Raw genomic sequence first — 14,433 nt, 5'->3', positions numbered from 1 at the left:
CTCCATGGCTGTGTTTACAGGGAGGGAGGGAGCCGTAATTTTTGATGTGGAACCAGTGAAAGATCTAGTTGTGTGGTGAACCACAGCTGGCGTGACCATGTGGGAGCTACTAGTATTAGTTTGAGAGACTGTTGTCTGAGTTTGCGCACTACTAGTGGAATGAGTGGGAGAGGTGGAAAAGCGTACGCAAATCTGCCTGACCAGTTCATCCGTATTGCATTCCCCTCCGACCGTGGGTGTGGAAACGTGGCGTCGAAGGTTGGGCATTTTGTATTCTCGTGGGTGGCAAACATCTATCTGTGGATGCCCCCACCTTTGGAAGAATGGCTGAAGAACTTGAGGATGTATCTCCCATTCGTGAATCTGTTGTGACTGTCGACTGAACAGATCTGCTATCTGATTGTGAATCCCTGGGAGGTGTTCTACAGTCAGGTGTATGTTTTGAGGAATGGCCCATCTCAAAATTTTCGGCGCAAGCTGGGACAGTTGTAGAGAGTGTCCCCCCCCCCTGTTTTTGTATATAGTACATGGCTGTCATATTGTCCGTCCGGATTAAGACAGCTTTGTTTTGTACTTGCAATTGAAACGTTTTGAGTGCTAGGAAAATTGCTAGCAGCTCTGGGTGGTTGATATGGAAAAAATTTTGTTGGTTGTTCCATTGTCCTTGTGTGGTATAGTGTAAGAGATGGGCTCCCCATCCTGTGAGGGATGCGTCTGTTGTGAGCACTATTTGTGGAAGAGGCTCTAGGAACAGCCGTCCTCTTGTCAAGTTTTTGGTGTTCCACCATTGCAGAGAGCGAAATGTACGGCTGTCTACCAACACCAGGTCTGTGAGCTGACCTTGAGCCTGATTCCACTGTTGTGCTAGACATTCTTGTAATGGGCGCATTTGCAGTCTTGCATGTGGAACTATGAAGATGCAAGACGCCATCATGCCTATTAGTCTCATGAACACTCTGGCTTGGACAGACTGCTGGTGTTGAAAAATAGAGACTAAGGTCTGAATGCTCTGTATACTGGCTGGACTGGGATACGCTAGAGCTGTAGATGTGTCTATGGTAGCTCCTAGATACTGATGAACGTGCAAAGGCTCTAGGTGCGACTTGGTGTAGTTTATGGTAAACCCTAAGTCGTGCAATGTCTGAATTGTTTGTTTTGTGTGTTGGACACATTGACAATGATTTTGCTTTTATTTGCTAGTCGTCGAGATAAGGGAAGACATGTATCTGTTGTCTTCTGAGATGTGCCGCTACTACTGCTAAGCACTTTGTGAACACTCATGGTGCTGTTGTGACCCCGAATGGAAGAACTTTGAACTGATAGTGCTGTCCTTGTATGACAAACCTTAGATACCTTCTGTGAGCAGGATGAATAGGAATGTGAAAGTAGGTGTCCTTTAGGTCTAGTGTTGAAAGGAAATCGCCCTGTTGTAGTAGTGGGAGTACTTGTTGCAAAGTGATCATGTGAAAATGATCTGATTGTATGTAATAATTGAGAGGTCTGAGGTCAAGAATTGGTCGTAATGTCCCGTCCTTCTTGGGGATTAGGAAGTCCAAGGAGTAAACTCCCGTTCCCTGTTCTTCTAAAGGAACTACTTAAATAGCATCCTTTTCTAGAAGTGCTAGAACTTCTTGTTGAAGCAGAGTCATATGGTCGGTGGACATTGGACGCTGCCAGGGTGGTATGTTTGGGGGGGTTGCTGTGAGTTCTAGGCAGTAGCCATGTTGGATAATCTGTCTCACCCACCTGTCTGTTGTGATGGAATTCCAGACAGGTAGGAACTGTGATAATCTGCCCCCCACAGGAGTGGAATGTTGTAGGGGAAGCAGAGGGAAGTCACTGTTTGGGAGTGGAAGAGGAGCGCTTGTTGTTATTACCTCTGCCTCTTCCCTTGTTATTATTGCCTCTATATCCTCCTCTAAAGTAGCCTTTGTTAGAGGAGGTCTGTGTGTGCGTTTTGAAAGATGATGTTGTATCTGCACCGGTTTGCTTAGAGCCTCCTCTATAAAAGGAGCGGCGAAAAGAACTTCTAGTCTGTGTGGATTGTAATGCATCCATAGACTTAGCTGTGTCTGTGTCTTTTTTCATCTTTTCGAGTGTGTTGTCTACTTCTGGCCCAAACAATTGGTTCTGATTGAAGGGCTGGTTCAAGATGGTAGTCTGTACCTCTGTTTTAAACTCTGAAATGCCTAGCCACGCATGTCATCTGAGTATAACACTAGTATTGACTGCTCTGGATGATGTGTCAGCTACATCTAGTGCACATTTAATTGAGGCATTGGATATTAATTTGCCTTCTTGTATGAGCTCTGTTGCCTGATCTTTGTATTGATCTGGGAGGTGCTCCATTAGTTTTTCTAGTTGATCGTAATGAGCAATGTCATAGCGTGAGAGCAGGGCTTGTGTATTTGCTATGCGCCATATATCTGTGGCCTGCGCAGCAATTCGTTTCCCTGACGCATCAATAACTTTAGATTCTTTGTCAGGCGGAGGCGTGTCACCAGAAGTCTGGGAATTGGCTCTTTTCCGTGCATTAGACAGACCCTCCAGGATATCGCGATTTTGCGATTTGCCACGAAATCGGCACTTTTGTAAAAATGTCGCGATTTTTACAAAAGTGCCAGCGAAATCGGCACTTTTGTAAAAATGCCGCGATTTTTACAAAAGTGCCAGCGAAATCGGCAATGCGCATAATCAGACAGTATCTGTTGGTGACTACGTTTTTCATGGGGAGATGCTTCTTTCACATTTTAAGAGGGTGCCTTTATCATAGCAAACTCGGGCAGAAAGAGGACATCTTGGGAGCTAAACACAGTGAAGGAATTGGTATGGTACTGGCAACATGACAAATGTAGGTGGCAGGTGAGAGAAGGGCAGGCGGCAAGCTTCCCGGTAACAGAGTTGGCACAAGTAAGGGCCAGGCAGACGGAAGGTGTCGGGCATCATGGCGCAAAAGGCAGAACAAGAAGATGAGATGAGGACAAAGGCAGGAAGGAGTGGGATGGCAGCGAGCACCTTAGGGCAGAACCTGGCGCGGATAGAAATCAAGAGGGAAGAGGACATTTTCCAGGTATCAAGTGAAGTGATGAGGTAAGACCAGGATATGAGTTGATGAGGTGGCAACTGGATAAAAGCAGGGAGTAGAGGAAAGGTAAACAGGAAGGGACCATCTTGGGGGCAGAATGGGATACAGGCAGGTTATTAATGGGCAGCAAGGTGATGGGTATCATGGAGACAAGGGACCAGAACCGGACACTTAGCGGGCAGGCAGTGAACCCAATGGGGCAGATCAGGTGAACAGAAGTCGCACTCTGGAAACTGTCAGGCGGCAAGAAAGTGGTGGAGAGAGGACAGAGCAGCAGCAAAATCAATCCATACATGTCCTGTGTAAATGTCTGTCACCCTAGCAGAATAGTAAAAAAACAAGCATTTGCAATGCAATAGGTCTCACATTTACGCGAGTTTGAGCTATAGGCATTTGGTTTTTAAAACATAAATAAATGGCATTGTCATTTACAATGACAATATCTTGAACGCGCGTAAATGCGACTCCTATTACATTGCAAATGTTATAACGTTGTGCCCCCATGCCCCCTTCACCCGTGAAAACATAAAGGGTCGGAGCCCTAGCCAGACCCTCCAGGATTTCGCGATTTGCCTTGAAGTATTACACGTTGTATAGTGCCTTTATTATGAGTTTCTCCTCTGCTGCTCCTAAGTGGATTCCACAGGTCATATACTGTGACTGGAAGCATAATTTCAATTTCTTTGGGTATCCCCCTGTCCCTCCAATTTGGACCCCCAGAGCATACACTAAGGTAGGTTCTAGAATGGAAAATAGGAAAGGAAAAAGCTGTATGAGAACGCCCTGATGGAGATGGAATCTGTCCTGAAGAATCTGGCGAGAGAAAGGCACGGTAAGAGCATCCCTCAACAGATCTTCATGGACGCCTTGCTGCAGGGTAACCTGAGCGACAAGCAGGTGCTGAAGGACAGCATGATCTTCTCACTGGCAGGATGTGTTACCACAGCTAACTTGTGTACATGGGCTTTATATTTCCTCACCACATCAGAGGACGCTCAGAAGAAGCTTTACAAGGAGATGGCCCAAGTATTAGGCAAGGGGCCCATCACATTGGAGAAAGTTGAGCAGCTCAGGTATTGTCGGCAAGTCCTCTCTGAGACAGTACGGACAGCTAGACTGACACCCATTGCAGCACGGCAAGGCTTCAGGACCTGGAAAACAGTTTCCATTGATTTAAGGCTGAGAATTAATAATTATGAGTAAAATAAAGTGCCGCAAAAATGCAGCTAAATTTCCATATTTGTGCCGCTAAATTTCCATATTTGTGCCGCCAAATTTGCTAATTCATATCGCTATATCCTAGGGGGGCCTGATTAGACACTACTAAAGAGTCTAGTGGCAGATGTCCCTTAATATAGACTGGATCAGATGGTGCAGGTCTATATTTCTTTTCTATTCTTGGATTTAACACCCTACAACGTACCGGGTCTTTAAATATTTCCGGAGCATGTTTAATGACTCCTTTGATTATGGGTAGTATTTGCGTAGACCTTTGTGACTGCTCAAATGTATCCAGTAAAAAATCCTCATCAATGGCATCAGAGTGCATTGAAACACCGTGGTAAAGGGCAGCTCTATTTAAGAGATGATTAAACCCAATACTATCTTCTAGAGGGGAAAGTTTTGTTGGGTAGGACTGAGGATCAGGAATGTCAGGCACATTGTGTGGTGGGAAGCCATATATATCGTCATCTTTAGGATATTCTGGGTTAACATCCTCATCTACAGGGTATGCATGTGGCTCTGGTTTGTCATTCCCCCCACCTAGATCATACTCTTCATCAGTGTGATGATGCAGGAGATTGAACAGGAGAAACTGTAGGTTCAATGTAAGGAGGGATAGTAGAGGAAGAAGGTGAAGGAGAGGAAGGGTGCATTGGAGAGGTTGAACAATCCTTTTTGGCAGGAACCACGGGTAGAAGTGGTGTCTCTGCTGGTCTCTTTTTGTGAGGAATAGCTTCCACATGTCCAGTTTTTGGATTGAAATGGACTTTTCTTTGTTTAGGATCTGGTCTAAACAGTTCTTCTTCCTCTGCAACTTTCTTCGGCGTCGATTTTCTCGGTGCTGATAGGGGTTGTTTTATGTTTTTTGCTGTAGGAGGCGTTATTGAGTCTCGTGGCAAATTTTGCGGTGCCGAAGGTGGTTTCGGCTTGGTGGGCTTGTTAGAGGGTTTCGGTGTCTCTGAATCAGGCCTTGAAGTCTTTGGTACTGAGGTTGGAGACTTTGGAGTGGAGACAGGTCTCGTTGGCTTTGCAGCGCCGGACTCTGGCTTTCCATCTTTATTTTTGGAACCAGAAGGTTTCGGAGTCGGAACCTTTTTCGGATCCGGTATAGTCTTCGGCACTGATGCATCTTTTGGTGCCAAAGGATCTTTGTCTTTGGGAACCGAAGGGCGTTTTGGCTTCGGTGTCAAAGAATCCTTCGGTGTCGAAGGATGTGTGTGCTTCGGTGACAATGGAGGAGGTGGAATTGGCACATGTGGTTTTGTCGGTGCCGAGGCACCGGAAGGCATAGTCGTTTTCCTCGGAGCCGAGCCCGAATGCGGGGCGTCTGAGGGGATATTTCGGTCTTGACTGGGCCCCATGGGCGGAGTGCTGACCGTTGCCTTTGGCTTGGGTAGTGTCTGTTGTGCAGGGGCAAGAGTACTCACGGGTTGACGAGATGGAATCGAGTCGTCCGAGTCCTCTGTCTCCGATATGATCTGGAGATCAGGCGAGTCTTCCTCGGCGACCAGTGGAGCCTCGTCCTCGGAGATGTCTTTGAGTGGATCCTCGCCCTCGGAGATGTCTTCTTCAACGATCTCCTCCTCGAAGATGGCCTCCGGCACTGGTGCTGATCTCATCTCGTGTCGACATGCCCTCCGATCCCGAATGGTCTTCTTAGATCGGAAGGATGCACAAGCTGTGCAGGTCGACGGTCGTGTTCCGGCGATAGACAGAGGTTGCAGACCTCGTGGTGGTCGCTAGGAGGGAATTTTGCTCAACATACCGGGCATCTCTTGAATGGAGTCCTGTCTATGAGGCGTAGGCCGCACAGCGCCGATAGGCCCAACGGCCCGCGTCGACGCACCGGAATGTAGCTGGTGATGTTGAAAGTAGTCTATTCGTCGATAATGCTTGTATAAAGTTTTTTTCACTTTGAAGTTGCTGGAAAAGTCTTTTCTAGCCGGAGCGGAAAACTTTCATCCGAACCTAGTGGTGGAAAAAAACAATCTGAGGATGGAGTCGATGACCATGCGCAGTATTGTCCAAGGGAGGAGTCACCTATCTCGTGACTACAAAGTCTTCTTCCAAGAAGACAACAACCTACAATCATCCGAGCCCAACACCAGGTGGCGATCTATTGCAAAAGTGTATGATCTGCAGCTCAAATGCCTCGAACAAAGAGTTACAGAAAGGAAATAACATGTTCTTTTGAAGGATCCTTCCAACTGCAGATTGCTCAACATAGGATAGATATTGAGGCAGTAACTCCCCAATGTGGAGGGGATAAGGTTAAAATGTCTTAAATGTCTTTAAGAACTGAGCTGGTGATGTGTTCTTCCCATCAGACCTGACTTTCAAAGCAGCAGTGCTTCATGAACCTATGCACCGACGCTCACGTTTCAGTCTGGCAGATACCGAGGACAGGCAACTCTTGCACCAAGGCAGTGGTAACAGTCATGACCCTGGAGGAATGGGTCCATAGGCCTTCCAGCGGCTGCTTCTTGGCTAGTGCCCATCAGTTTTTAACACAGATGTCTATCCACCTCATCAAGGTCCTCCTCTGTGCAACCACCCTTACTTTGCCCCAGAGAAAGGCACAGAAACATTGATTGTCCACTTGATGATCCTTGATGTGATCTATGTAAAAGCTCAAGCACTTTGGGGGGGGGTCCAACTGATGGAGCCTCTCCTAAAACTATTGCTGGGGGCTAGGGGGTGCAAAGAATACTTTTAGAGTGATACATTGCACAACGTGAGTCACAACTTTTGATAAAAAAGCCTATCAAGTCCTCAGCACCAATGTGTTAAGAAATGAAATAGCGTTGGGCAGTTGCACTGACAGTGTCAACAGGTCACTCATGTGTCGAGCTGACATACTCACAATGAGGAAGACAGTCTTTGATCCCTGCACTCTGCAGCAACCATCTATGCAGAGGCTTGAAAGGCGCACATTTAAGAAATGGCAAAGCCAAGTTAAGGTTGCACTGTGGCATCAGAAATGGCTTTTGGAGGGAACATGCTGTTAAACCTTAATTAATTCCCATCACTATATGTGATCTGAACAAGGACAGTTGGTCTAGCAAACATAAAAAAGTGACTACAAATAACATTTTACAGCGCCCACTGAAGACCTTGCAGGGCTTAAAACAAAACAAACAAAAGAATGTCTGATAAATTCGACTGTAAGGGGTTAGTGGCCCTAGCACCACAACAGGCTACAAAATTGTCCCAGCATTCAACATAAATGGATTTTGTAGAAAGGCTTCTAGTGGCTATGAGCACATCTAGCACATCAGGTGGTAGATCGAAAGTAGTTGTTTGAACTCCACCCATAGATGGGAAAGTTGTGTAGATTTGAGTGGAGGGCCCTGCTCTGCTGCTGAGACAGAAGGTCTTCCCAAGTGGAAGCCTGATCTCAGGACTGATGTTCATGCTCAGGAAGTCCAGGTACCACACTCTCCGGGCCCAATCCAGAGGCTCACTGCTCCATCAGGATTCAAGCAAGCCGGGCCGACGAGGCTGAAATGCCAGAAACCGGTCCCCAGTAGCTTGTATCCTTTCTGGTGAAGAATTGGCTTGGTAGTTTGGTCTGCCCTGTTCCCATGATGCACTGGGCCAGGGACAGACTAATTTGCATATAGCCAGGTTCTGAGCTGGGATGGGGCAGTGAGCTAAATAACGGTGATGGATCAAGCCCTGATCTTTGGACTGGGTAAGAGTGGTCTGCTTAATTCAGACACTCTGTTCATCACCACCCCCTTTTCTCAATCCAGAGGCACCAGGATGGCTTCAGTCAAGTCGTTCTTAATCTTTGTTTAGAACTCAAGACAGGTGAGGTAGTGGCGGGAAGATATGCAACAATCCCTTGTTCTATTCTAGTGGGAATGCGCCTTTTAACGAGTGTTCGTGCAGAAACTCCAAATCTCAAAATTGTTGACATTGCACGTTATCAACAGTAGTGAAAACATCTAGCCAGGTTTCAACACACTGGTGGAAGACACCCCTTCACCACCTGGGGATGCAGACACCACTTGTGCACTGCCAGATAACCTCTTACTATGTTCACCCTCTCAGGCACTCTGGGACCTTGCCAAGTGGTTGATAGCAAGAACGATGCCATGGAGCTCTAGCCAACTCAAGAGCCTCCAAAGCCTCATGGCACAGGATCCCACTCTGCCTTGCTTGTTGCAGTACCACATGGCAGTGTCTCTGTAAGTGAAACTCTACACTAGCTCTTGATGGACAGAAAGAAGGCCTTTAGTTCCAATCCAATGGCCTGTAACTGCAGTATGGTGATGTGGACTCGGGTCTCCACTAGAAGCCAGAGCCCTCTGATCTGCAACTCCAACAGGTGCACCCCCCCCCACCCCCCACCTAGCCGTGATATGTCCATCACCACTGTCATCAAACCATGCGGGAGGAAGAGTGGACTGCCACACTCACAAATTGTATCAGCAGCCACCAAGCCAGATTTTGACCTGCATCCTCTGAGAACAGGATGGTGTCAGAAAGGCATCTAGATGCTGGTCCCACTGGGATTTCAGGTTCGACTGCAGAGCTTGCATGTGCCACCTGGAATAGTTGAGAAGAAGTATGCACAAGGATAACCGGCAAAGAAACCTCAGAGCCACTCTCACCTTGATCGACCCGGAAGCATCACGAACATAGCCCTAATAACTTGGATTTTTGCTATTGAGGAAAATACCTGAACTCCACTGTGTCCAGGATTGCTGGAATGAAAGGAAGACTCTAGGAAGGAATCAAGTGGAATTTTTGCTCATTTATGATGAAACTCAACTATTGTCTGAAGGAGGTCTACTACTGACTGCAGCAAGCCAGCCTTCAGCAGCCATTCATCAAGGTACGGTAATACAGGAACGTTCAAACTTCAGAGATGTGCAGGAACCACCCCCATCACATTCATGAACACTGAAGGGACGCTGGTGAGGATGAGGGGGAGCAAGTCAAATTGAAAATGCTCCCGTTCCACCTTGAACTGCAGGTAGCACCTATGGGAAGGCAGGATGGATATATGTAAAATGCACATCTTGCAAGTCTGAAGACACTATCCAGTCTCCCATGTCCAGAGCAGATAGGAGTTGGGCCTATGTGAGTAATTGGAGCTTGTCTTTCTACGGGAAGATGATCAGGAGTCCAAGGGCCAAAACAGGCCTGAGGCCAGTGTCCTTCTTTGGGATGAGGAAATAGCTGGATTAACAACCTCGGTCTTGGAGAAGAACAGGCGAAAAGACCGATGCTCTGATGAAATTTGTTCTGTATGGGGGAAATATCGGGTGGTGTTAAGGGGAAGAAAAGGTAGGAGGGAGCCTGTTTAAACAATTTGCAAGATCCATCAGTCAGGTGTGAAAGATCGTGAACCCAGGAGAAAGTGTTAGATCCTGTCCCACCCACTTGTTGGGCATGTGCAGCTATGGGCAAACTAAAACTGCCTGTTGGCCCCTGTAGCAGGGGAAGAGGAGATGGAAGGCTGGTGCCCTTGCTAGCCCATATGCTGCATGCTGGAGCTGCATCTGTGGCCCCAAAAATATTGAAATGTCTGCTGCATCATCGGCAGGGAAGGCTGTCCCTGCCAATACGCAAGACCTCGAAAAAGGCACCTAAACTTCTGAAATTGGTGTAGAATTTGTCTGGTGGGGGACAACAGCCCCAAAGAGAGTGTTGAAGCCTTTCTGTCTTCAAAATGTTCTAAAGTGGAGCCTTTCTTCTTTAAGAGGCAAGACCCATCAAAGAGCATGTCCATTAGAGAAGCCTGTACATCATATGAGAATATGGTGGACCTCAACTAGACACTGGTACCAACTGCCTTAGTATCCAAACCAGATTGAACTACATACCTGGCCACGTGCTGCCCATCAGGTATCATCTGAGCCAAATTGGCCTTACAAAGTGGAGCAGTCGCAGAAATGGACCTGGAGCTGGGACTGGGACTCGAGCAGTCTTTTGAGTGAATGCTGCTACCTCTTCTTGTGTTCAGCGAAATAAAACTTTTCCTTCCAGTCTTAAATTGCCTTTGGGTGAATTAGGGCTCATTTATTCCACCACTGAGTCATATCCTGTGTCCAGGCACCAATGGCTCATCTTGTGTGGGTGCATGCTTGTGATCAACATCTGCACCCTGTAGTGGTGATACGGCTTGAATCCTGATGTTTTCAGAGGCGACATTGTTCCTTGGCATACTAGAAAAACAGCAGAAGCCAGGAGTGAAGGTCTGAGTCCGCATCGAAAGGCACCGAAATAAAGTGACTTCAGTGCTCAGAGTTGACACTTACATACAGCTCTGCCCCATTACTTTTGGGCAGTATGGAGCCCCAATGGAGTTGCATGATGCCCCCTAGTATCACGCGGAAGCACAGCAACAACATTTTACAAATCTAGTCTGGCACCTTGGGCATATTCTAAGGTGAGGCACCAGTAGTTAGAAGTATCCATCAGTGTGCTCTTTTGTTCCAACAGCCATGCACGTGTTTTTAATTTATATGCTGTGTGCAAAGGTCCTAGCCCATACCTTGAAGTAGAAATAGTAGATAGGATCAAAGACACATTTGCATTTGTATAAATGGCAGATCACTTGGAGAGACTACCTACAGAGTTCTATGACATGGTGTACTCTGTCACTCCCAAATTCCTTCTCATCAATTTATAAATTCCTTAGTCACACTTACCCTGTTAGCAGTAGGTCTCGTTGCGGCGGATCAGGACCCAAGACAATACCACCATCAATTGGCCATGGCTGAGGAAATAAAACAATCTTTCGTGCATCAGGCTGCCTGTGCAAGCAATAAAATGAAAGGCTACCAAAGTTAGCAAAATGCAAACTACCCAAATAATTTCCCCAAGAGCAAAGAGAAGGACAGGCACCCAGGTGCCAGGGTATATTTCTTGCTCTCCTTGTAAAACGCTGAGTTATTGATTTAAGGACTAGGTAGGAAGGCTCTTTTAGCCCAGTCTATGGCAGCTCCTGACAGTATTGCCCCTCCATCTGTCACAACAATAAAATGCGTTTTAGATAAGTAGCTGCTGCAGTATGACTACACATACACACTATACTGGATTAGCAGAGTCTACGCTTACCATACAATGTTGCGGTTTTGGATAATACGATTTGCCCCGAACTGATAACCCACTCAAGTACCATGCTGTGGTTGCGGACCCTTTGTCTCCACCCCTCAATGATGTCTGCCATAATATGCTGCCTGTCCCTGCCGTGGAGGATGCACTCTTATGCTACAGAAGAGGGTGCTATAATTTGTCAATGTGCTGATGATCCTTCCTCGTTATGTAGTAGGATGTGCTTTCCTGCCTCACTTAATCACCTCCGATACCATGCTGAAATAGAGGGTGTTCACTTTTTAGCTCTATTTTTAATTTTTTTATCCATGATGATTTTTTGAATGCATCACAAATATCGAAGTAATTGCACTTTACAGTTTACCCTGAACTGACATTACACCAGTGCATCCAAGAGTCAAATGTGATATACTTTGCTATCTAAACCATATGCTGAAATGGGGTAAAAATCCCCGCCCCACACCTTTGCATCTGTGGATAAGTCTTTACCTCCCTCACTAATCCTACTGCTACACAATACCATACAACAGTTGTGGATGCTGTTCATTGCCCCCTCATTAATGCTTAGCACCTCAAACCTACTCCAAAATACAATGCTTCTGTTGTCAGCACAATGCTGGCAAACAACCCTCAAAGTGGACCCTCCTACCAAATAAAGTACTATAGTTGTGAAAGCTATGCTCTGTCCCTTCATTTAATGATCCTCCAAATGCTTGAGTTGTGGATACCATGCTTAACCTGTTGCACCCATTTCCCCAAACAGTGACCTGCAGTTGTGGGACCTAAACTTTGTTGCACTCCATGATGACTTCTCCTAACAGCATGTTACAATAGAAGGTGCTCTGGTTCGGCTCCGTACCAATTCCCCATCAATGCTGTATTGTAGGCCGATTTCAGGTGCCACCTCACTAATGACCCATCATACTATGCTGAAGGAGTGGCTTTTCTACTATCTTCAGTGTCAGTGATGCCCTTTGTCACTTGCTGCCTTCAATAGTGATGAAGGTTTCCACTAGCACCCACCTCCTTTACCTGCTTCCATACCACATAACTGTGGTGTAATTTATACTTTGCCCTGCACGGATCTCAAACCATTACAGACTGGTGTAGAGTGGTTCAACTTTGCCGCCCACATCAGACTGGAGTAGTAACAGCCCCATTGTGCTCTCATTATCATACTTGAAAAAACATGTTTTGCTGCCTTTCAGGCCAGTAGTTGGCACCCCGCTATGCTTTCAACTTGCGGAAGAAGATAGCGTCCTGTCTTGCCCCAAATCATAAACCTCCAAAACAAATACATACCACGCTGAAGCAAGGGGTGTTTCTGCTTCCCTGTACCCACTCATGCTGTACTAGTGGGTGCACTGCTTGCACCCTTATCATGCTCTCCCTAATCTGCATACTATTCTAGGGAACAGGGTGATCTCCTTCCTCCACCTCCGCATACCATGCTGAAGTAGTAAGTATTCTGCTTGCCCCCCAAACTATGCTGGAGTGTTGGTTGGTGCTCTGCCTACCATCACACCATATCAACTACAGAGTGGTCACATTGTTTGCCATATCATTACTACGGCTACTATAGTAGATAATGTGGTTATCCACCTTTTCTACACCATGCTGTAGTAATAGGACACCTTCCCTTACTATATTGGAGTAGTGCTCAGCTACCATAGCCCATATCATGCTGCAGTTGTGGTGAGTGGTCTGTTTGCTTCCACTCCTCATCTCATGCAAATGGAACAAGCGGTCTGCTCCCACCATACCATGCTGGAGTACTGGGTGTTCTGCTTGGCCCCCGCACTTAGGGTCCGCTCCCAGAGCTTCAGTGGGATGTTGGAGATGTGATGAGAGCAAGTGATAGCAGAGCAATGGAGAGAAACGAGGTATGGAGACTGGATAACTGGCCAGCCTGCAGTCTTCAGATCAATCACCACCAGTTCCTCTTCAGCCAAGACCACGAGGGCAACAGGATCATCGAACTCTGCAGAAAGAAAAGTTCATCATAGATAAAGATAAAGGTGTCTGGAAAGGCAATACTGTATCTAAAGCAATAATTCAAGTCCTATAGTAAGGTTTCATCCTTTGGCGTTAGGAAGGGACCAAGTTCCAAAATGGAAAATACTACTCATTAATGATAACATTACTCAGAGTGGGATCCTTGTTGAAAGGTCCATGCCTGTAATGTATCCACTGGAAGTGGAAGGACAATCCATTTCCCCAGTGGAAGCAGATATTCCTCCAGTCTGTGACTCTATGGATGACCCAAACAACCTGAAATTGAGATACCAGTCTGAACATTTAATTCTTCAGAAATTTAATTCTTCAGAACAGTCCGCTTTTATACGTTTAAATCCGTACTGAATATTCCCTCACAACAGGATTGGAATTCTTTGTAAAATATAAACAAAAATTCCACATCATCTTACATGTCCCATCACAGAGCTATATGCTAACATGAGTTGGGCTTGTTTTCACATTTTCTGATCTGCACAAAGACCTTCTGAAGCCACCACTAGAAATCATCTTTGAGAGAAGCAAAACACATTTCTACCAATTCTCAATTATATCACCTTCAATCTATTGAAGAAACTGATGCATGAGAACTTTATTTAGATACAACTTGATTTTCCTCCAATAGACCAGTTCCGCATTCAGAAGCTTATTGAACAGAGTAACAAGCTATAAATGAATGGACTGCCCCAGGACCATCAATAATAACCAACGTAATCCCTTTGGGTAGCTAACACTTCAGCAGTAGCAAAGTTGAGCAGTCAATGCTTGCTCAGGCAGTTGCAGGGGTAGAGACTTAACTTTAGCATGACACTGTAACAATCAATAAACTCAATGTCAATGTCAATCTAGGTCCTGATCTTTAAAAAACAAGCAGATATGTTCTAGAGCTGAGAATACAATCCCAAACATTTTTATACCATTTATGAGTGAGGATCTTTTCTGTAGCATCAGACTACAATAATAATGCACAACGAGGTTGCTTCTTTGGGGCATTTAACTCCAGGCAGCAAGAAGTCAAAACTTCCTCTAGGAGAGTTGGG

At 46.1% G+C, this 14,433-nt stretch overlaps 1 protein-coding gene across 3 annotated transcripts in view; it reads right to left on the bottom strand.

Moving 5' to 3' along the window:
• The window catches only part of LLGL2 (LLGL scribble cell polarity complex component 2), an 876,878-nt gene that overhangs the window by 430,381 nt on the left and 432,064 nt on the right, over positions 1-14,433 (bottom strand). For all 3 annotated transcript variants that reach the window (XM_078654529.1, XM_078654530.1, XM_078654531.1), the window contains 2 exons: positions 13,144-13,361; positions 10,975-11,042 (listed from right to left, as the gene is read on the bottom strand). In XM_078654529.1, coding sequence (XP_078510655.1) covers positions 10,975-11,042; positions 13,144-13,361 — 286 coding nt within the window. The remainder of the gene's footprint in view (positions 1-10,974; positions 11,043-13,143; positions 13,362-14,433) is intronic.

Source organism: Lissotriton helveticus, chromosome 7 (genome assembly GCF_964261635.1).
Source record: "Lissotriton helveticus chromosome 7, aLisHel1.1, whole genome shotgun sequence".
Classification (NCBI taxonomy): Eukaryota; Metazoa; Chordata; class Amphibia; order Caudata; family Salamandridae; genus Lissotriton; species Lissotriton helveticus.
This window is presented reverse-complemented; position numbering and strand designations above follow the sequence as displayed.